Source organism: Spinacia oleracea, chromosome 1 (assembly GCF_020520425.1).
Source record: "Spinacia oleracea cultivar Varoflay chromosome 1, BTI_SOV_V1, whole genome shotgun sequence".
Taxonomy (NCBI): domain Eukaryota; kingdom Viridiplantae; phylum Streptophyta; class Magnoliopsida; order Caryophyllales; family Amaranthaceae; genus Spinacia; species Spinacia oleracea.
Window position 1 is genome coordinate 34,474,728 of NC_079487.1, and position 25,111 is coordinate 34,499,838.

General features: G+C 35.3%; 1 protein-coding gene and 1 long non-coding RNA gene across 2 annotated transcripts; both read right to left on the bottom strand.

Moving 5' to 3' along the window:
- Positions 1 to 5,970: 5,970 nt before the first annotated feature.
- Positions 5,971 to 7,940, bottom strand: LOC130465808 (uncharacterized). Its single transcript, XR_008925823.1, has 3 exons — positions 7,572 to 7,940; positions 7,081 to 7,147; positions 5,971 to 6,191 (listed from the first exon to the last, which is right to left on the bottom strand). It is a non-coding gene; the product is annotated as an uncharacterized lncRNA (long non-coding RNA).
- An 11,985-nt stretch (positions 7,941 to 19,925) lies between these two features.
- Positions 19,926 to 22,500, bottom strand: LOC130463780 (uncharacterized). The gene is made up of 3 exons (XM_056833018.1): positions 22,201 to 22,500; positions 20,125 to 22,124; positions 19,926 to 20,037 (listed from the first exon to the last, which is right to left on the bottom strand). The coding sequence occupies exons 1-3, from the start codon at positions 22,498 to 22,500 to the stop codon at positions 19,926 to 19,928; spliced, it is 2,412 nt and encodes an 803-aa protein (XP_056688996.1).
- Between the last annotated feature and the right edge of the window lie 2,611 nt (positions 22,501 to 25,111).

Here is a 25,111-nt window from a genome sequence, read left to right on the forward strand (position 1 = left end):
CCCAACGAAATAAACAATTTTCAAGGAAAAAGTCCGATTACGTAGTTGGAATTGGCTTGCGCCCAGCCCAATCCCTTGCGTGTGGCCCATGAGGAGCACGAGCAAGCTCGCACACCCCCAGGCCTTCGCTCGCGCGCGTGCCCGCAGCTGTCGCTGCCCCTGCGCTGCGTCGTTGTGCCTTCGTGCGCTGGACGTCGCATGGCCTTGTGCCTTGCTTCGTCCCAGCCCCTTGCAAGCATACGCCTGCCCCTTTCCTCGCCCAGCGCGCACGAGGCACGCAGCATGCTTGCTGCTGCCCGTGTCGCATGCGGCTCGGCCTAAGCATAGCAGCCTGTATGGCTCGACGAGCCATACGTCCACCACACTTGTGTTCGTGCCTTTGGTTCGTGATACGGACCAACTCAATTAAAATTAAATTTAATTTCACGAACTTGCATTAATTTTATTTTTCAAAAAGATACGTTTTTTATTTTCGAAAAACAACGATTTTTAACGATTTAATAAATTCCAACGACAATCCAATTTCGTAAAATATTAAATCAAAGGGCTAACAATATTCAAACTTTTAAGAACGACCAAATCAACATTAAAGTTTGAACTTTTAATTAACAAAATCCGAAGCTTTAAATCGTTCATAAACAATTAAATTTCAGATTTTTAATAATTTGGTTTAAGTGCGATTAAAATTAACGAAACCATTCAAAATTTTAATCCAATAATTTTTAAAATTAGCCACTGACCCATGAAATTATATCCCCTTTCCCAATTAACCGAATTATTAAACCAAAATTAATTAAAATTCAATTAGGGTTTCAAATTTTACGAATTGGGGAAAGGCAAAATTAGGGTTTATACTTATCGGAAAAATCTGAAAATTTTACCATAGATCAAGAATATACCCAGAAAGATTTTGCCAAAATTTCAAGAAATTCCGAGTAGAATAGGTTGACCTTTTAATTGAATTACTGTTCGACACTTTAAATTTTTAATGAAAAAATAACAAAAACACCCATAAAACGACACTTCGAGGCTTGTTTTTGCAATTCCGTTCTCATGAATTGATCTTAGAGAATCGTTTTCAATCAAATTAGGGTTTTAAAACTCGAAAAACCGAACATGTTTGATTTCGGAACTGATTATTACGCAATTCATCCAATAATTCGTAAAAAATCCGAAAATCAACAAAAATTCCAAAATTTTCGACAGATGCAAAAACAATTAAATCATGCTAATTCATGCTTTGAACATAAGGCTCATGATACCACTGTAGGGGAATACAGTTAAACATAATAACATGTGCGGAAACAATCCCCAAAGCCAGGAAACATGTATAAAGCACAGATTAAGCAAACTTACATTCGAAGCGTGTTTTCCACAATAATATGTCAACGAACACAAACAAAGAACTCCACTTGTCGTTCCTCTACTTGGTTCACCGACATGTTCAGATCCGTCTTGATAATCGTAGCTTAGACAATCATTCAAGAGTTTGTGCTTTTGGGAAGAACACATCCATGGAGGCTGAGATAGAATTAGGGTTTCTCTCTCCTCCTTAGGCTTTGATGTGTGTGGCTTAATTGTGTATTAAGTTAGGAAAACTTGTGTAGAATAATATTATAACCCCTTAGGTTATAATACTATCCGGCCAAGCCACAAGGGCAAGAACCGGACAGCAAGCCCATACGCGCGCACCACACAGGCGTTGGGCCTTGGGCCGTGCTGTGTGCGCTGCTGCTGCTACTCCTCACATGCGCGCGCGCCCAACCAAGGCATGGGCCTTGCGCGCTGGCTCGCTGCTACGCCCAGTGGGCCTTGCGCGCTTGCGCGCCTTGGCTCGTTGGGCTGGCAGCGTTGCCTCCTCGTATCCGCAATTAATATATTTCCGATATATTATTTATTGTTTCGTATACGACGAATCACCGTCGTACGATACGATTTATTCGTTTTGCCTAGCTTACGAATATTCGAGATACGATATACGACTCCGATGCAAGGTCGTATCGTATAATACGTTTTCCAACTAATTCCCGAAAAGTTATTAAATGAATTTCCGATTCATTTAATCCGGTGATCTGTTACATGCCATTGGTGTGACCTTGTAGGTTCAGTCAAGAGTAAGTTGCGAGCTTAATATTCATTAGAACTCACTGATCGGAAGCATTGCTCCAGCTAGCTGTTCCGATCACTTGATCTCACTGAATTAATTGTTCGCAATTAATCTGAAACTTGGTATTAGACTTAATGCACCTTGGGTGAAGGACATATTTCCTTCACTCCTTTTCATCAAACTCCCTCGATTCTGGCCAATTTGGAATAATGATTCGATGTCGAAGTGTTGGTTTCTTCACAGCAGTATCACTTCCTTCTCCTTGATCAAATTCATTTTCACTCTCAGAAGCCGATTCTTCAAATTCGTCCAGTTGTAATTTGGCATAACTTCACTCTCAACCTGATTGGATGGAGGAGATCGCGGAGGTTGAAATGCATTCTCACTCACATGCATGTATGTTGGAGGCAACTGACCAGAAGCAAGCTTCCCGGTTCTCTTTTTCATTGCCATGGTGTCTGGTGGTGTAGGAGATTGTGGCATCACATGTTTTGTTGCTTCCAAAGGTGCAACAAATGCTCTTTTATCTAAATGTGGTTTGACACTTGTAAAAGAAGATACCGGTTGTTGTGTAGCTTTGTGAAGCTGATGGGTAGCTTTTTGAGGCTGATTGATAGCTGTTTGAGGCTGTTAGGAAGCTTTGAAAGGCTGCAAAGAAGGCTGCAAGGTAGCTTTGAAAGGCTGCAACACAGGCTGCATAGTAGGCTGGTGTGGGTTCGGTGTTGACGCTTTTTGTGTTGCAATTTCAGTCAGATTGGGAAACGTAGGTCCTTTATACCATCTACTTTGTGTTGTTCCTGTAAGAGTGGGCGGAATTGGTTGTTGTAATGGGTTAGAGGATAGTTTTGTCTGGGTAAAGGATGGTTTTGATAATGCCTTCAGTTGTGGCTTTGAAACCATGGAAGTAGGTCGAGGCAAGGATGATTGTGGTGCAACCATGGTTTTTTTAGCAGCTACTGGTTGCTTAATGGGTTGTGATACCGTCCCAAATGTCTGTGACACTCCAAGTGTTGGAGGACTAAACGGTCCCCAGTTTTGGGTCGATGGATCAGAAGATTTTGGGGACTTGGATGCAACAATGCTCGACCCTTCGTCAATAGCTACCAATGTTCTTTTAGTCCTGTAACTCATATTTTAGTTCCTGTTCAGAAAGTAAGAAACACAATCATCCATGAATAAAAAGGTCATTAAACCAACTCAATTACTAAATTAGATTTGATTCAATATCAGAAGTTGATAAAGCAAAATATGTATCACAGGCTAGATTTACAGAAAAATGTAGGCACGTAGCAACATATATACTTTAGTTAGTACTATTAGTTATGTAAACGGTAAGCACGAAAATGTACCTTGGTTGTAATTGTTAAGCTAAACATACTCAAAATTAGATGAGAGATGTTCTATTTTTCTTAATAGTCGTCTATGGCTCAATCAGTCCTTGCTAAAGGACCAATGCAACAAGATCAAAATTCAGTAACGTCTATTTTTAGGCATTTTGAATATATTCATGCCAAAAGAAATAGGTCCAACCCTCAAGGTAAAAGGTCCTCAATGTCAATCAAGTTCCCGCTCCATTTCATACACATGTTTCCAGTATCATCTGAAAATATGGAAGACGCCTAAACAGTTGGTACCAACTTACTGACTGACTCACTGAGAACCTTCCACCAGATGGCTTTGCAACACATTTCTGAAACTCATTCGACTAAGATTCATAAACCTTTTGCCTTTCATTTTCAAGGATAGCAATTGCTCCGTATAAGTTAGCTTAGATTACAACACACTAACATAGAAAAATAGTTGGAACTAAAACAGCCTTACTTTGCATAGTAATCTTAGTTCACAATGCAGGGCAGATTAAATTGAACCTTTCTGACATAACAAAAACAACTTACATCAGACTTGAAATAAATTTCATTCTGTTTTATTCATTTTCTGTAAAACTACCTCTACTTATTCGACTTGATAAATGTCCACAACAACTATAATACTCCACTCGGATATATCCCTACATTTAACAAAGAAAATTCAAAAGTCAATTGTTGTTCTAAATTAGACTTGATTCAATATCCGAGATAAACTTTTCAATGACTCAACTGAAACCAGTTTCCGAATCACTAAATCTATTTCCGAATCACTAAATCTGATCCAGTCCTGGCCAACTTGCTTGCCACATGCTGTGAAATTCGTAGACATGGAGTTAAGGGAAGTGGACCTTAAAACGGCTACCAAAATAACTCAAACTTAAGGCCTAGAATTTCAGAATTAAAATAAAACAAGCACAAGCACCATACATAGTACAACCACAAACAAGGACCTCTCCTACCTCAAGCCTCAAACATACAACTTAGCCAACATACCTAACTAACCCAAACAGAACAAAACTACCATACTACCAATCAGTCAATCACTCATTTTACCAAGACTCATACCATTCATTGTCATGCAGGGGGACTTTCTTACTCATTATACTTTTTATCCTTGATCTCACAATCCCCTTAACCCCTTTTAGCTACCGTGTTCATGTTAGTTTTATTAAAAGATATTCAAAAGTAGCTTAAGCTAATTTGCTTTCCCTCCTGTGTCATAATTCTATCAACTAACTTGCCTTCCATATTTTTTGTACTGCAGATGTATTGAGGGTTGGTCCCTGCATGATCCAGAGAATTAACAGCAACCATGGTATTAATTAGTATAATAAAAATGTGCTCTTAGCCTCTAAGCATAGGCTAGGTAGTTGTTACGACTTACGGGCAGGGATTCAATACGATGTGTGCTTTTCTATCTTGTACTGTAATCATATTTGGTTTGGTTATGTATTTCGGTTTTCTTATGAAGGTACATAAGAATCTTCAGAAAGTTGTTAACCCTCCCAAATGCATATAGCTCCTACCTCCGCTCAACTACTCCTATGAACAATTCTCTACCTATTATAAGTTTCGGTAACACAAGAACAAACAATGAACCGAATCAAATAAAAAAGGGGGAAATCACAAAAAATAAAGAAAAATTGCCCCCTTTTACGGAATAGTATAAAAATCTATGCAACACCATCAAAGAAACAAGTAGTAAGGGCACTTGGACATTAGTAGACAATAAAAGAAGTTAGTATAGATTAAGCATGTAACTCATTATTCAACCAGATTAAACAATATGACTCACAATGTCATGAACAAATACAAAACCAAAGAAAAACAATAAAAAGATAAGCATGATCAATGCCCCACCCTCTTCCTCTACTTGTAAAGAATCCCCTAAATCAAACACATCTCTAGGCTTGTTCTTAACAACATGCAACCATCCCTTTTGTATCTCATCTTCTACGTAAAAAACTTATTTTGCTTGAGATGAGAATACAAATGGATCATCTAATCGTCCAGAATGCATCAATTTAGAGAAATTGACGCATACTCCGCCGTTTGGATATGCTCTTACACCCCTATGAATGTCTACCCAATCACAACGAAACAATAAAACTTTGTAATCTCCGTAATAATCTAATTCATATCTTTCACTTTTCCATAGTATGCCTCTCCATCCGCTTCGACCATAATTCCAGAATTTTGTGTCAAAAGACGACAATCGCGATCCGTGGAAAGGAATTTGTATCCATTGATTATGTATCCTTTTAATTTTCTGCCATAAGAATGCAAACCACCCGCCAAAGATTTTCTTAGTTTCCCATCTTCGGTGGTTGCATCTATGCAATGTACCTACGATGATACATCAGTAAATCAATTTTTTTTAAATAAGTATTTATTCACATTAAAAGAAGTTAAGTGATGTAACACCCCCAATTTCCATACCTGTTTAGGACTTATAGCGGAAGCATAAAACAATAAATTAAGGGTATTACCGCCACATTTAGGCCACAACCCAAATGTAAGGCTATTTTATCCATCAATAATCCAACCTTTATAAATAAACCAATATTGTCATAATTAAATAACTTAAACCAACTACCCAAAATATTGTTACAAACTGAATTGAATAAAACCCAACTGATTGTCTTTAGGTGATCTACGTTATTAATAACTTGCTACCAGTTGTTGTGAAACGGTCGCTCAGGACGTGCCACGCATACCTGTATATTGGAAAAACATATACAGAAGGGAAACCACAAATCAGTGGAAATTGAGTAAGTACTACTTCACCCTGTAAAACATTTTCGAAAACCTTTTTCTTACTTTGGAAAACATTTTATCTTGAAAACATTTCATGCACAAATAGCACGTAACAAGCACACGCACTCAGTCCATAACTAACAGTTAATTAATTACTTAGAGGTAAGAGAACAAGATAATTCCACCATAATTGTAGTTCGAGACTACCACCCTAATGGGTGTAACCACCAAAATAGGTCTTAGTCCTTAAGTGTGCACACCCCCCAGTGAGTGTTTTTAACTCAAAGGAGTAGAATAAGCCTAGGTCGTGCTAGTTAGCTCCGACTATAATATTAAGACACGATGTGTCATACCACCAATGTGTTCATCACCTTAGGGGATCCTGCCTAAGATGTCTTACCGACCAAGTGTATTACATTTTAAGTACTTATATTTTAATAGGGAGTGCCGGTGATCATATACGAACAAGTAGGTTAATTATTCCATCGTATCATCATAAAACCAAGATCAACCACTTATTATCCTCCACTGAATGATTAACGTAGGCGCAAGGGAGGGTTAGCTTGCTACCACTTTTAAACATTCATCACATGCTAAATTATGTACTTGCAATACATTAAATCTAGGAGTATAGCTCATAAGTAAATCACCAATTTGACTATTGTCATTGTTTATCAAACCCCATCAATAAAACATGTATCATGTAAAACATGTATCATGTAATTATACGAACCACATATCATAATAATTCCCATATTTATATACTATACAAATAGCATGTCGCACATATTCACGTCAAAACCATATTTCTTTACAGGGTTTAGTAAAGTGGTGAACGTAGTAGCTTACCTTATTAAGCTTAGCTTCACAAATCAAACACACGAACACTAGTAGATATCTTCCCACTCTACGGACTCTACAAAAATATATACATTGTATATTAGTAACTATCTATCTAGGATTTCTAGTACACTAAACGTACATATATTAGTAAGAGTATATATATCGGTTAAAACAATAAACTATATTATATTATATTATAATACGAAGTAGGTGTTCTCTAGTATTTTTTTTTAAAAAAAAAAATTGATAAGAAGAAATGTCATTAGCAATATTGTTAGTATTAATACCTTTATTTTTACCAAAATACAACTACTTTAAAAGAATAATAAAATAATAGAGGAGATAATTGGTGAGTTTGTGATCATGTACTACACGTGGAAATTGGGATCATGATTAAGGTGGAATGTTGCTGCCAAAACATAGATACTTAGTTGAACAAAATAATATACGGTGGACATATGAATAAACAAGCAGCCAACTTTGGTTATTTACCGCACCTTTAATTATCGACGGTTCTTAGAGATGAAAGATCGGTTACGAAGAGGGTCATGAGGACTAGGAGCTGGTGTTTTTCGCGGTGGATTCCGGTACATTGATGGTGATTCGAATGTGCCGAAGGTTGGTTGGAGTTGTTTCGGCGATCGAGTATTGAGTTTGATTTCTTTGTACGGCGGTCTCCAATGGTTTCTGAATAAGTATTTAGGGTTGCAAAGCTTGTAGGTTAGCAATAGAGGGTGTATTTATAAGTAGTGCAACCCAAGAGCTAGATGAGGAGTGAAATACAATTTGGGATGAGCTGCTATTATTTAGCGTGAGATTTAGGAAGTGATAACCCTTATCTTTAGTTAGTTTGAATCAGTCCGCATGAAAATGATAAGGTGAGATTTGGTATGATCTTTTGTTAGATGATAGAGGTGATAAGATCACTAGCAAAATAAGATAGAGGTGAAAATTTGAGTCTTGATCGGTTATGATTAGTAGGAGATTTTGTTTGATCATAAGAAAATGAGGTAGAGGTTGGTTATGATAAGTATGAGATTTTGTTCTACGATTATGGAAACAAAATCTATAACCGTAGCTTTTTTTAGATAATAAGATGGAAATATTTCCCGCCCAATTTAAATTCTGATAAGTTTATCAAGTAATGAAATATTAACAACCTTATTATTATCTTTAGTAAAATATGTTTTATAAAATATTTTCATGGCAAAGTAATATATTTTAATAAGATAATACTTATTAGTAATGTTAAAAAATACGGGTTATTACAAGTAACCTTATTTTGCAGCTGATGAGTGACATTTACGCTCATATGGTAGTGATTAGGCAATTATTTGAGTTGTTTTATCCTATTTTTAGTATTTTTAATCTTTATTTCCCATAATTTCTTATTTTGGTTATTTATAACTTCGTTTAGCATTTTTAGCTATTTTTGTAAGTTTTTAGATCTTAATTCCGTAATTTATTTATTTTATTTGTTTTATAATTTTATTGTTTAACTATTTTAGTTTTCGTTATTAATTTTCTATTTTCTATTTTCTATTTTTAATTTTATTTTTATTTCTATTATTATTATTATTATTATTATTATTATTATTATTATATATCTCGTTCTCTCCTAATTTATATCTAATTTTTTAATTATGTGTAGGTGCACGTGCTCGGGTTTTGGAGCACGAATGGAAAGGGCCCAAGGAATTATACAATAAGGTCGAGAAAACAGCTTAACCTACACCACCTATATCCAATCCTACACCACATCACAGGCCTGTCGCATCAACATACCAACACCAATCCTCCCTCCCCTGCTCCAGCCTGCAACCACCTTCATCTCCCAACTACTCTCTCCTGCCACCTCACTCCTACACCAACAACTCCACCAACGCACCTCCCTCGCAACACCAGTCCAACCCCTGCTGCCACCCTCCACCAACACCGTCATCATCTCAGCCCACCACACTGCCACCATCCTCGCAACAACAACAACAGCAAGCAACAACAACAATATCAAAAATCGCAGCCAAGAACAGAGCAAAAACAAAGTAAACAGGTTCGACCGAACCCGTAACGGAGTTTGACTGAACCGAAAATTTAGAGTTCGTGACAAGGCCGGGTCCGGACGAACCCACCGTGTGCTCGCCCAAACTAGAAACGGGTTCACCCGAACCTCCATTAAAGTTCGACCGAACATTTCACCGCTCAAATTGGGTGTACGGAATTAATGAAGTCACGTGGCTCGTGGTTGTTGGCCGCTCGATTTGCCGCCGTACAATCTCGATTAACGGTTGTGGATGAGGGTGCGTTGATGGCTGATGATGATGGAAAATTGACGGTGATGATTGATGATGTTGAATCGATGGAGAGCGCAGCATCGAAGGACAGGAGGGAAGAAGGAAAATGACGAAAAAAAGCTATGGAGGGGGTCTACTTGTTTTTCGGTTTTGGGTAAATGAAGTCCGATGGTTTTTGGATGGGTTTATGATCGAAAAAGAATTAGGGGGTTCCCCGTTCCTGATTGTTTTGGGTGATTTGGGATTCCATTTATCTTTCTTATTTTCTTTCACTTTTCCTTTTCTTTTCCTTTTCTTAATTGTTTCTAATTATTTGGGATTCCTAATTGTTTCTAATTGTTTGGGATTTGGGATTCCTAATTGTTTCCATAGCTTCTAAATGCAGAAAATATTTTCTTTATGTAGAAATTTAAATTATCAAAAGGTCCTTCATTAATTAATAAAAAAATTATTATAAAAATGGAATAGTTCGGAATAATAGATTGTGCTCGTCAATCTGAATTTTGTGCTCTCTTCGCATTGACCGTGCTTGGTCGGCCTCCCCCTAATTACATTACTGTATTTTTTTTTTTGAGGTCAATTACGTTACTACATTGTATTACCCTGACTTACATTTTTTTTAAAAGAAAATTAATTTGTTAGTATGTTTTAACTCAAATAACAAGCAAGCACCTATATATACTTCGTATATTACAAGTAGTTGACTCCCACATCTACTCTAATATATACTTCGTATATTAGTCCTACGTCAAATGTATTTCTAAGTGTACTAGTTTACTTAATACTCTTAATAATCTATCTCAACATATGGTCACACGTAATATATAATTAGAAAGCTGGCCAACATATAATTTTTACAAACTTTTGTAAAAGACGGTCTTACGGGAAAGACCGCCTTGTTGTCAACTAGACTGCCACACAAGCTGCCATGTAAATTGCTGACGTCAGCATTAATAAAAGAAAATATATATAACAATTTTATGATTTATTTTCATTTTCACTTTCATTTCTTCCAAAAAATTTCTCTCTCTTCCTCCTTCATTAGATTAGGGTTTTCCATTCTCTCTCTTCGCCGCCGTCGTTTATCATCTACCACCAGCAACTTCTCGCCGCCGTCGTTGAGCATTTTATGCCGGCAACTTCTCACTGTCGTCGTTGCTCTCCTCTGGTACTCATCTCCTCTGAATATCTTCACTTTCTAATTTTTATTTCCGAAAACCTAAGTTGTTGATGATTTAGAAACCGAAAAAGTGGTGGCGGCGGTGGTCATAGAGAATGATTTATGTCGAAGTTGAAGAGCCGCGGTCATTCAGAAGAACTAGCACAAATTACGGTCGATATTAGTCGCGGTGAAGGCGGTGGTCGAAATGTGGAATCGGCGGAGGTTTTCGTAGGTGTTCATGAATCGACAGCGGCGGTCTTTGTAGTGAGGTAATGAATCAGTTTTTTTTAATTAGTTTTTATAATTTAGTTTGTAATTTATCTGAGGTATTGATTTCTATCTCAAACCCTAAGTATGGCCGAACGCATGATTTTTTATGTCAAATTAAGGTTAATCGTTTGAGTTTGTCCTTTTAATTTGATTTATCTGAAATTGTAAGTTTAGGTAATGTTTACTGTTTCTTTGTTTTCTTTTTTTTAAATTAATTCTTTTGATTTTGATTTTGATTTTTGTTTTTGTTTTTGGTTTTGTTGCGTTGGTGACGGTGGCTGCAATGTTGGAGGATTGTAAGCGGTTGACGGTGAAGATGGTGGTGGAGCAGCGGTTGAACTGGTGATTATTTGGTGGTTGTTGTTGTTGTTGCTGCTTGTGGCGCTAGGCTTGTCTTTCCCGTGGCTGCTTTGTTGGTGCTTCTGCTGCCGTGTTGCTGGGCGGCATGGAGAGGAGTGAGACAGGCAGCAGGGTGGCAAAATGCAAAGAATTGTAATTTAGTTTAAATCTATATTGTAGATGTAAATAAAATTTTTCATTTAGTCAAGAATAATTTCATTTTAGTTACATTTTTGTTATATTTAGTTACAATTTTATGGGTTTTAATTGTATAAGTTTTAGTTAATATTTTTTAAGTTTTAGTTATGATTTTCTTGGTTTTAGTTAAGTTTTTTTGAGCTTTAGTTACGTATTTTGAGTTTTCAATTCAGTGCTTTAGTTACGACATTTCGAGTTTTAGTTATGATTTCACGAGTTTAAGTTACGATTTTCTTGGTTTTAGTTAAGATTTTTTGATTTTCAGATAACGAATTTCTGAATTTTAGTTAAGATACAAAATTTTAAGCATTGAAACCAATTAGATAAGCAATTGAATCAATTAGTTATAAAATAAAACTAATAAGTTAAGTTTTGGAACCAATTAGTTAAGCAATGTAATAAATTAGTTAACCCATACAACCACTTAGTGAAGCAATGAAACCAATTAGTGAAGCACTGGAAGCAATTAGTGAAGCACTGAAATCAATTAGTGAGACACTAGAGCCAATTAGTCAAGTTTGAAATTCAATTAGTTAAATAACGAAATCAATTAGTTATGCAACGGAACTAATTAGTTAAGCACTGAAACCAATTAGTTAAGCAATGAAATCAATTAGTTAAGCATTGCAACTAATTAGTTAAGATTTCATGAGTTTTAGTTAATGATAAGTTTGTTTAAAATTAATAACTATTTTACTCAAAAGTTTAACTATTTGTCTTTATACCTTAACTATTTTGTTATTCAATTATTTATGATTTTTATTAGGAATAATTACTTTAAATAATCCAACCTTTCGACGATTTTCCGTTAATAATCCAACCTTTCGATTATTATCTAATAATCTAACCTTTGCACCCCATTAACTTTTATTGCACCCAACCGGTGACAAACCCGCTATATCAGGTCACCTGTACACGTGTCAATGTGTCACGTTACCTTTCGTTATAATTTATTTATTTTTACAAAAAATTAAATTTTTTCTTTTCCAAATATTTAGTTGACTTTTTTATTTTAAAAAAATGTTTAAGAAACAATTTCACCACAACATCAACGCCATCTATACCAACTATATAACTTAGGCCAGCTTGTCCAATAACATTGTTCGGTCATCTTCAACATTTACATAACAACGCCAACGTCTAGGCAACAACATGGTCAACACCATTAACAACATCTATAAGAGCATCAGCAACCATGACTGTGGCTTGCTGTCAATTGCTATTTACCCTCCCAAAAATTGTACAATGTTAACTTTGCTCCATGTCAATTTAGTCTCATACTTGACAGGGGTCAGATATATGACCCCTTGGGCAACCAAATTGCAAGATAATTTGCTTGTTTTTCTATAATTTTTGTGGTTGACTGTAGATAAACCAACAACAATGAGTTTAATTATTTTGCCCAAACTTTTTTATTTGATTAATTGTGCACTTATACGTAGTACATAAATAGGTTAATTATTAATGTTTTTGTAATATTAATTAGTAAAAAAAATATTTTTTTTTAATATTTTCTTAACTTAATTCAAGAAAGAAATTATAGTTACTAAAATTAGTAACTTTGTAGGAGAAATAATATGAGGTGAGATTATGTGAAAAGTCGGTGAGAGAGATTTGTGACCTTGGGTCAATATTGTAGAAAAAAAGAAGAGGTCAAAGTAGGAGGTACGTCAAGTTAGTGGAAAATGAGGTGTAAGGAGAGATGAGAGAGAAATTATTTTACACTGACTAAGAGTCAAGGATGCACATGGTCTAACAACAACACTGTCACTGACCCTTTCTTTTGTCCTCCCCTCTAACACACCTCTGCCACTACACGAACCATCACTGCACCTCCTGGCTCCACCGCAACCATCTTCAGCCCCACCTACACCAGGAACACCAAGAACACCACAAGCCCCAATTTGATTTGTTCAAATATAAAAACTTTGATTTTCATATGCCAAATTTAGTTAAGTTTAATTTGTTTGAAATTAAACACCAATTACTCGAATTTATACCTAAATTCCAACAAAAGTTGCTCGAAGGTTTCCCAATATCACTCGAAACATTTTAAAATGTCTGGTTCGATTATGACTTTCCGGTAGATCTTGGTTGCGCAAGTATTGCGCGGCTAGGCTTGCTAGAGGCGGTGAATCTTGGTGGCTCAATTTCTGGAGTTAGGGCGTGATTCTGTGAATGGGGTTTGGGTGTTAATGATGGTCGAAGATGATGATGAAGGTGGTGGAGAGAGGGAGTTTTGATGGTGGGGTTGGTGCTTCAAGTAGGCGATGGTTGGTTTTTCTAGTGTGGTTAGGCTTGCTGGCAAGATCTGAAAGAGGAGGAAAGGGGAGATCATAGGGCTGGGATACAGGAGAGATTAAGGAAGGTTATGGAGGAAGAAATAAGTACTCCTTAAGAGGAAGGATTTTGAAGAAAAAAATGCTAAAACAAAAAACTTAAAAGTTCGACCTTTTTAACCGGTTACCGGTCTTTTGGGTTCAATGAAAGTTAATGGGGTGCTAAAGTTAGATTATTAGATAATAATCCAAAGGTTGGATTATTAATGGAAAATCGTCGAAAGGTTGGATTATTTAAAGTAATTTTTCATTTTTATTACTTTTAGTTATGTTTTACACTAGTTTAGTTAATTGAAAATTTTAATTTCGAAAAAAAAAAATAGAATCGAAAAAAAAAATTAAGCCTGAAATCCAATTAGTTAAGCCTGAAATTCAATTAGTAAAGTTTGAAATCCAATTAGTTAAGTAATGGAACTAATTAGTTAAGCAATGGAGCGATTTAGTTAAATCAATGAAACCAATTAGTTAAGCCTGAAATTCAATTAGTTAAGCAATTGAATAAATTAGTTAAGTTTGAATTTCAATTAGTTAAGTAATGCAACATTTCATTTAAGCAATTGAAAAATCTGGTAGAAGATTGGTTTTCATAAACACAACCAACACGTACTCAAGGTGCACCTTTCATGTATGCGAAGACATGGTGATCGAGGTCACGAGTTATTGTCACAGACTTCAACGGCATGAGATTAAGGCCGCCAAGCTAACAACATTGTTCTTGATTTATTTTATGTATTTTAGAAATGATTAAATTGGTTTTAGTTAACAATACTTTTGTAATATGTAGTTATAAATTTTTTCTTTAGTTAAGAATAATTATGTTTTAGTTAAGAATAATTACGTTTTAGTTAAGAAATTTATTGCAGTTAAAGTTAAATTTGTATTAGTTGAAACTATTTCTTTTTTTAGTTATGAATAAAGTTGTTTTAGTTAAGATTAAATTTGTTTTAGTTAACAATAAATTTTTGAGGTTTATATGATTTTTTAAAAAATAGTTGTGATTTTATGACGAGTTTAGTTAAGAATAGTTTTGTTTTAGTTAAGATTACAATTCTTATAGTTAAGAATACTTTCGTTTTAGTTATGAAAATTTTTGTTGTAATTAAAACAATTTCTCTTTAGTTAATTTGAAATTCAATTAGTTAAGCAATGAAACCAGTTAGTTAAGTACTGGAACTAATTAGTTAAGCAATGAAATAAATTAGTTAAACACTATGATCAATTAGTTAATCATTGGAACAAATTAATTAAGCACCGTGACCAATTAGTTAATCACTGAAACCAATTAGTTAAGCAATGAAACTAATTAGTTAAGCAATGCAACCAATTAGTTAAGTAATGAAACTAAATATTTAAGCAGTGTAACCAATTAGTTTACAAATATAAAGAAAGCATTTGTTAAGCCTAAAATTCAATTACTTAAGAAATGAAACCAATTAGTTAAACAATTAAAATAATTGGTTCAAATTGAACTAATTACTTTAAAAATATAAAGAAAGCATTGGTTAAGCGTGAAATTCAATTAGTTAAGCAATTGAACCAATTAGTTAAGTTTGAAATTCAATTAGTTAATCAATGAAACCAATTAATTAAACAACTGAACCAATTAGTTAAGCAATTGAACCAATTAATTAAGCAATGGAACTAATTAGTGAAGCAATGAAACCAATTAGTTAAGCACTATAACTAATTAGTTAAACCTAAAATTCAATTAGTCAAGTAATTTAACCTATTAGTTAAGCAATGATACCAATTAGTTAAGCCTGAAATTCAATTAGTTAAGCAATTGAACCAATTAAGATTTTCTGAGTTTTAGTTAGGAATTTTTGAGTTTAAGTTATCACTTTTGAAGTTTTAGTTAGGATTTCAAAAAAAATTGAGTTCTAGTTACATGTTTTTAGTTTAAAAGAATTTAGGAACGGAAGGAGTATTAGTTAATTTTTTTTGAGCTTTAGTTAAGAATTCAGCGGTTTTAGTTTCGTTATTTTGCATTTTAGTTAAATTTTTTTGAGTTTTAGTTAATATAAGTGTATAATTTCATCTATTAAATCAAATCTCACAGATTTAGAAAACTGACATAAAAAACATTGATAACTTTTTGCTTATAACCAAAAATAAAATGTAAAAAGGTAACTAAAGCACTTTATTTCATTACTAAATATAAAAAATTTATAACTAAAACAAAAATCTATACAAAACAAAACTATTCTTAATTTTTTTTGCAATCCACTGGAATACATCAACATTGAGGCTTGTAACTCCATTCCTCCCTCCGATCAACTTCCTCGCCGCCGCCTAATTCACCGTCATATGCTCGCTGTTATTGAATAGCACGGTGGAAGCGAATCCTAATCCTTAATCCTACCGCACCTCCACCATCTCCCTGTCATATCACCGAAACCCACCGTCTTCCTAGCAGCACCAGCCGCATCTCCACCACCGTCACGGGCCGCCACCTCTTGTCATGAAATCAAACATCAATAATATCAACCAAATTAATCAAAACCTAAATCGCAAATTCAACAAAATCAAAGGAATAAAACCGAAAACCTAAAAACCTCAAGCGGAATCCATGGCCGCGCATCCATTGTCGGCGGAGACTACGAGGCTGAGATAGTCGGAATCCATGGTCGCACATCTTGCAACGGCAGCGAGGAGGAGAGATCGAGGAAGGAGAAGATAGAATGAAGGTGGCTAGGGTTTTGGAGGGACGGCGACGAGAAGGTGAGGTTCCTGAGTTTTGGAGGAGAGAGGGGGCAGAGATCCAGAGATTTTTGGAGGAGAGAGAAAGAGGTTAAGAAGAGAGAAGGGGAAAGTGAGAATCCCGTACAAAATAATTCAATTTATACCGCGCGTGAGGCCACGCGCACGTGGTTGTCTCACCAGGTCTTTCTTACACGCGCCCGTGAGGCGGTCTCATGGAAAAGTTTCTGTATAATTTTACTCCTTCTATTATTTGATAATACTAATATTATTGCCTAAGTTTGTATGTATTAGGATTCTAGAGTTAGTTGTTCACATCAAGAGCATGGAGAAAAGGACAAATACAATAAGTTATTTTGAATATTATGTTTTTATGTAGTAATGGGCAATAATATTTATTAGGTACGTACGAACGATTAATTCTATATATTATTAGTGATTTTTATTTTTCTATGTATTTCAAGTACGTTATGTAAAAAAAAAAAAGTACGTTATGTCGTCAGTATCGAGTACATTAGTATTTTATGGGTATTGATTATTATCGAGTACATTATGTCGTCAATATCCTTGGCTCACATTCATTAGGTGTTAGTAAGTGATATTATGCATCATTATTTCATGACATACTATAACTATGAATTAAATGCTGAAAATAATATTACTGCTCGTTAATATTACTATATACTCGAAAAGGCCTTGACGAAATACGTTGGTGTTCATCTGACCCAACTAAAATATCACCAACGGTGTTACTTAAATTGGTTAAATTATAAGGTTACTGGGGTATAATTTTAACAATTTTAACATAAGTTTTGATGCTTTCAGATTATTTAAGCATAATGTCTAGAAAAAATTAGTACTTTATTTGTGTAATGTAGTTGGCAGCTGAAGGTATAAAAGCTGGAAGATTGGTGAGGGAGATATGGGTGACAAGTTAAGCTCGAAATCTCCGGAAGTTAGTTATTTGGAAGATTGATAATTGATGTTTTTTTTATAATAATTTTTTATTAATGAATTAGGGACCTTTTGGTAATTCTATTTTCTGCATAAAGAAAATCTTTTCTGCATTAAGTAACACCCATTGTTTCTAATTATTTTCTTTTCCTTTTCTTTTTATTCTCTTTTAAATTGTTTTTGCTTCTTAGTTTTTTTTTTTTACTTAGTTTTTGTTTTATTCTTTTTTTGAGCGATTTCCTTTAATATTGCATAAAGATCCAATAATTCCCTAAATACGTTACTTTCTAAGTTATTTCCCACCATATCATCCACGTAAGCAAGAGAGAAACAGAAGTAATTTTTTTTTTCCGGTTCAGCATTGAACCGCCATATGAGATAGCGGTTTTGTTTTAAAGCAAACCGCCATCTCAGATGGCGGTTCAATATTATAAACCGCTATCTGAGATAGCGGTTTGCTTTAAAATAAAACCGCTATCTCAGATGGTGGTTTGCTTAGTTGTAAATTATTTTTAACATGAATTACAGTTTAAATAGAAATATAACTTAGAAGTTACCTCTTGTGTGCGTCTGTAGCTCAGTGGTGGATAGAGCGTGTTTCTAAGCAGAAGGTCGTGGGTTCGACCCCTACCTAGTGCGCTTATTTCTTTTTTACCATTTCTTAATATTAATTATAAACATTACCAAATTTAACTTATCAACATCAGCGTCTGTAGCTCAATGGATAGAGCGTCTGTTGCCTAAGGAGAAGGTCATAGGTTCGACCCCTACCTGACGTGCTTATTTTTTTTCCCATTTATAAATAGTGATTATAAACCGCTATCTCAGATAATGGTTTACTTAATTCAACCGCTACCTGAGATAGCGGTTTAGTGCCGCTTCGTTAAAAAAAAAAAAACCGGTTTTAATGCTGGTGGGAATTAAGTTAAAAAGTGGCGCATTTTGGGAATTTGACGTTCTTTAAACAATATTGAAGGAAATCGCTCCTTTTTTTTGTTTTTAAAAGAGGAGGATAAATACATTCTTACTCCCAACTTTAGAACCATGTACTTAATTAGGTTAAGTTTTAGGGTTTTTAGTTTAGCTTTTTGAGACAGAGAAAGTGAGGAAAATCAATGGAAAAATTGGGTCTTTGCAATTTCAAGTGTGGCAATTTGTATTGAGCAACCAGCAATCAATCAATGAGAAATTTCTATCTCTCTCTTCATTTATTGCTTTATTTATTTATCGTTTTAATTAGTTTAATTGTTTTTGTTTATTTTAATTATCCATGTTTAGATTAGTTGTTGTTAATGTTTAAAATCATGTTTTTAGTTGTTAAATTCTTTAAATTTCCTATTTTTATGTTTATGGAGTAGTGTTGTTGGTTAGGGTTTGGGTGAAAACTCAACATTGATTGGTTTGGTTGTTTGTAATTGGAAATTATGGATTTTCATGATTAAATTATTACATGTTTAGGCATTTCCAATACATGTTGAATTTAACTTGATCAATTAAGTGTTCCATGATTTCTTGGAGTGGTCTAGTTGGGTTGGAAAGGGATTAAAGACCTTAACTAGACTATTTGGTTGAATTAGGACTTTAATTTACCCCGGGTATGATAGGGTAGAACGGGAGTTCATCCTTGATGCTTAGGGAAATTGTTCGCGCACCGGGAGGTGGTTGGAGCTATTTGTGAATTCAACGTTTATTCATGTAGTGCTTGTGTTTCATCCCATATTTGCAATCCTCTTATATCTCATCTTCTACGTAAAAAACTTGTTTTGCTTGAGATGAGAATACAAATGGATCACCTTGCAACAATCGTCCAGAATGCATCAATTTAGAGAAATTGACGCATACTCCGCCGTTTGGATATGCTCTTACACCCCTATGAATGTCTACCCAATCACAACGAAACAATAAAACTTTGTAATCTCCGTAATACTCTAATTCATAGATATCTTTCACTTTTCCATAGTATGCCTCTCCATCCGCTTCGACCATAATTCCAGAATTTTGTGTCAAAAGACGACAATCACGATCCGTGGAAAGGAATTTGTATCCATTGATTATGTATCCTTTTAATTTTCTGCCATAAGAATGCAAACCACCCGCCAAATCTTTTCTTAGTTTCCCATCTTCGGTGGTTGCATCTATGCAATGTACCTACGATGATACATCAGTAAATCAAATAATTTTTTTAAAAAATAAGTATTTATTCACATTAAAAGAAGTTAAGCAACCTTATTTTGCAGCCACCCTCCAAATTCATTGATGATCTAGTTACTTTCATCACTCTCCGTGACATGATTTTGTAAGTTCATTTGACGTTTCTCGGTTAAAAATTCACTTCATGGAAGAAGAACAAAATTAATAGTCATCTATTATAACAATTGATAATGCAAAGGAAAACCAACATAATACTTACTCTAGATCCCCTTTTATCTCATCAGAGTGAAGCAAAATGTAGCGATGAGCTTGTTTTAAGCTTTTGTCATCAAGGCGAATGCTGACCTCCTTCCCAATAAATTGACCACCGGAATCAAATAAGTAATCATTGGGATTTGGAATGTCATCATCCATCCTTTTAGGTATGTTGAAGATGGTCTTAACACCTTAAAGATATATCGAACAAAACCTAATTGTCTCCTCTAAAAGGAAGCCTTTTGCAATAGATCCTTCAGGTTGGGCTTTATTGGTTACATGTGATTTCAAATGGGACAAGTACCTTTCAAATAAAACATTTGTACTTAATATATAATAAATGTGAAATATTTAATAAAAATAATATAATTTAGACGTGTAAGATATTAACCTTTCAATGGGATACATCCATCTGTATTGAACTGGTACACCAAGTTTAACCTCCTCCACTAAGTGAATCAACAAATGGACCATGATTGTGAAAAATGAAGGCAGAAACTCCTTTTTCAAGTCACAAAGAGTTAAAATAATTTCAATTTGAAGACCATCTAAATCATCTGGATCAATAGTAGTAGAGCATAGCTTCTTGAAAAAGGAAGACAATCTAGCCAACAAGTCAATCGCTTTTGTAGCTTTAGAGGCCCTTAAGGCAACGGGAAGGATATCCTGCATTAGAACATGGTTGTCATGACAGAGGTTAATCAACTTCCTTTGCTTCATATTCACACAACTAGAAAGGTTGGATCCATATCCATCAGGAACTTTAATTTTCAGCAAAACATTTAGGAACCTCTCCTTCTCCTCCGTAGACATAGAATAGGAAGTCGGAGGCATGCATTCACTTCCGTTAGGATTAGTACTCAGCCAAAGGTGAGAATTTATTCTCCATGCTTCAAGGGATTCTCGATCATTCCTACTATCTCTACTCTTATCCATACTAAGAAGAATTCCCAAAATATTCTCAGACACGTTTTTCTTAATGTGCATCACATCTAAATTATGCCTTAGAAGATTATGCTCCCAATACACCAAATCAAATAATATGCTTCTCATGGTACCAAAGTCACTTTCATCTTGGACATCATCGTCATCATCATGTCCTCTTTGCCTCTTTTTCGGTGGTGCCTTCGACTTTCCGTAAACATGTTTCACCTTTCCTTGCTGCCTCAATATATCAGTGCCGCTAGGACGAGATGGGGCTTTACCCCACTCATTAGTTCCAAACTTCTCACAAAACTTGTCACCTTGACATCGATATGGGTGATCTGCAGGTAACCATTTTCTATAGCTACAATAGCAAATCTTGCTCCCAAATCTATTAGAAGGCGTGGAATCTAAGCATATAGGAGATGCATTGTAACCTTTTGTGCTCAAACCAGAGATCATTTCATAGCCGGGAAAGGCATTAATAGTCCAAAGCAAAGCCGCACGCAAATTAACTTTCTCTCCGGCAAAAGCATCAAAAGCTTCAACCCCTGTCCACAGCAATTTCAATTCATGGACTAATGGCTGCACATACACGTCAATATCATTTCCGGGACTTGATTTTCCCGGAATAAGCGTGGACAGAATGAAAGAAGACGGTTTCATACATAACCATGGTGGAAGATTATAAGGAATTAACATCACTACCCACGTACTATAAGGGGTGTTCATTAAACGGTAAGGATTAGAACCATCACTCGCAAGACCTAATCGAACACTACGAGGTTCTAATGCAAAATCTCTGTGACGCTCATCAAATGCCTTCCATGCTAAGACATCTGAAGGATTCCTTAAAATCTTCTTATCATCTTCACCCAATCGCTCTGTATCATGCCATCTCATATCTTCTGCTGTTTCTGATGACATGTAGATTCTTTTTAGTCTCGGTATAAGAGGGAAATATCGCATTACCTTAGCTGGCACACCTTTCTTACAAGTATGCGTACCTTGATCACTTACAACGCCACCCCTATCCTTAGATTTCGTCCACCTCGATGTACCACAAACATGACACTTGTCTTTCTCTAAAAATTCTCCCCAATACAACATGCAATTATTCGGACAAGCATCAATCTTTTCATACCCAAGGCCCAAGTCTTTTATCATTTTCTTACTGTAATAATAAGAAGAGGGAAAATCAAGTATTTGAGGGAATGCATCTAGAATTAGCTTCAACAACATATTGAAAGATTCTATGGACCAGTGATTCATACACTTCAAGTGAAACAAGTGTAACAGAAAAGATAACTTTGAAAAATTGATACACCCCTCGTATAATTTCTCCTCAGAAGCTTCAAGCAACTTCTTATACGTCACATATTCTTCTATTGTAGAATAATCATATTCTACATCTCTGTCATAGGCCACGGGCTCCTCAATCCATTCATCATCCTCTAGCTCGTGCTTCTAAATTTGGGCAATTGGGAGGCATATTAACACTAAATGCTGATCTTAATAGCCCTTCCATATTATCTCGACCTACAAACCCACTTTGGTTATCAAGGGATCCTTCACTAGTAATCCCTCCATCACTCTCAAACATATGCTGAAACGTATCCCCTTTACCATGAAAAATCCAATCCTTATATGGCTTATAAAATCCCTTAAACAAAATATGCCTCTCCACTTCATTTACGGAGAACCATTTCTCTACCTTACAGTTCTTACATGGACATCTAATTTTTCCTTCGACTAGATCTTGCTTGGCAAACTCAATAAATTCCATACAACCTTCGACATATTCACGATGACCAGTGGGTAGATCGATCCAACTTTTATCCATATCTATACGAAATTAGTAGAGTAATTAGTAATATACATCGGTCGTAGAATAGGAAATTTTTATATGTACTTATTAAAATATTATGATCATTCTTAGAACCCTGATATATCACACGAGATTAATTTAAGTGACATATAAAATCAAAACACCTCCATACTTAACTCTTCTTAATTCATACCGTAACTTATGGTTTTTTGTTCGGATTTTTCATGAAATACCCCCGAGTTTTTAAGAAATTCACCAAATGGCCCTCGACTTTCAGAAATTCATAAAATACCCCTATTTCAATACCTAATGTACCAAATACCCCTATTTCAAAACTTAATACACAAAATATCCTTGATGACGTCATCAACCCCATAATCAACCAATTAACGTCTTATTAACCCATCTAATCCATAATTAATACCCCTAATCAACCCATCTATTTACAAACCTAATTAACCCATCCATTAACCCACTTATCCATTCATTTCTTTTTCTTTTCTCTCTCCCCTTCCTTCTTCCATAAACTCACCAGAAGGAACTTTCCCCTCCCATCCTCGCCAGTTACCACCAGTCCACCACCACCCCTGCGAGCCCCCTGTCAGCGTCGCCCTCCTAGACGTCGTCACGTCGCTGCTTCATCTCTCTCCTCTCCCCCTTTACTGTTTTTTCTCTCTCCCCGGGTCGAAAGCATTTGGGAAAGAACTTCCCTAAATTTGTTTGTGGGATATGAAAATCAACATCTCAATCGAATAATTTTTTTGGTTTTGCCGACATACCCATCCATTTTTTGTCCAAAAAAGCAAAAGCAAAATATGAGACCAGATTCGAAATTAGGCATACCCATCTCTTTCCATTTTTTTGTCCAAAAAGCAAAAGCAAACTGTGGCCTCCAAATTAGGTAAACCATATGAGATTTCTAAGGTAAATTGAATGTCAAAGCAAAATCATTATTCAAATATTTCAACTAGAATTAAATTTTTTAAAAAAAAGTACAAGTAGAGTCTTCTTGGAGGATTGAAAACAGATGAATTAAAAAAGTTGGTTGCTTGATTTTAGGAAATTTAAGAATGATGGTGGTGGGGGACGCCGACCCTTAATCACCAAATGAACTGAAGGAAAGGAGAGATAAAGATGGAAGAGGAGGAAGACGACGAACCATTTATGGAAGTGGTCGGAGATGGCGGCCGATGAGGTTGAGGAGAGAGAAAATAAATCAGTGACGGTGGAGGAAAAAAAATTAATCGCCGTCCCCTAACCACCTTCTTTCTCTTCTTCTTTCTTGTTGAACCCATGTTTTCTCTCTCCTGCCCCCTTCCCCATCAACCACCAAGACAGCCATAGAAGAAACTGGAAAAAGAAATGGCCAAATAGGGAGAGAAAAAAGAAAAAGAAAAAAATGGATTAATTAAGAGTTTAGTAGATTAATTGGAAAAAATGGGTTAATAGGTGGAGTAATTGGGTTAATGACGTCATAGGGGCATTTGGTACATTAAGTATTGAAATAGGGGAATTTTATGAATTTCTGAAAGTCGAGGGGCATTTGGTGAATTTCTTAAAAACTCGGGGGTATTTCATGAAAAATCCGTTTTTTGTTTAATCATTCTTCATCAGTGACTAATATTTGTTATCTATCTTCATCTTCTAAAAGTTATTACCCTCCTTCACTTCCATATTATATTTTCTTTTTGCGTACAAGATGATACTTTCAACTTCACATGAATTTGCAAGGAAAATAAAACATGTGATTTTAGCGCACAAGGTGATTATTTCAACTTCACACGAAGACAACATTATAAATCTATTTTTTAAAAGGAGTAAGAGTACCTTAAGTAACGTGGCATCACATAATCAGAATTTATGGTAGTAAAATTTCATGAATTAAATGTAATTCAGCTAAGCAAAATTATGCAGCGGGGCTAATGTAATTAGACAAACAATACCAACATAATGCCAAAGCTAACAAAAATACCTACTTACAAATTTTAAGCTATTATATCAAAACATTTGAAATTAAATCAACAGGAATACAATAGAAAGATCCAACTTTTGCATGATTAATGTAAGTTAAGATAGCACAATAAACGTCAGTATATGCTCATTGTATATATATTAGACATCGAGGAAATGTAAAGCTACGGAAATTATATTTTAACACTTAACAAACCTAACTTGCAGAGTTCCAGCCCACCCTTGTCCATACAAAATTAGGGAAATAACAATTGTTCAATAAAAATCCTAAAACGGACTTTATAGTATACATACCTCTAGTATCAAAGAGAAGATGAAACACACGAACCGATGCACGAACCTACGAACAACACTAAAGACTCGCAGGAAACCTTGAACCGGTGTAGCAATGCACGAACCGATGCACGAACCTACGAACAACGCTAAAGAATCACAGGAAACCTTGAACCGGTGTGTAGACACCTACTTTTGTCCCCATTCCCGAAAGAGAAGGTTCGATGATGAGAACATAAATCTCCACTTGGCAACGCATCTCCTATAAAATAACGAATCTCAAATCACCCTTTCATTTCAGCCAAAGCTTTCATTTATAGAAACCTGCTAAAAATAGTAGCTGCCGTAAAAGGTAATTGCTAAAAGTAGTAAGAATAAAAAG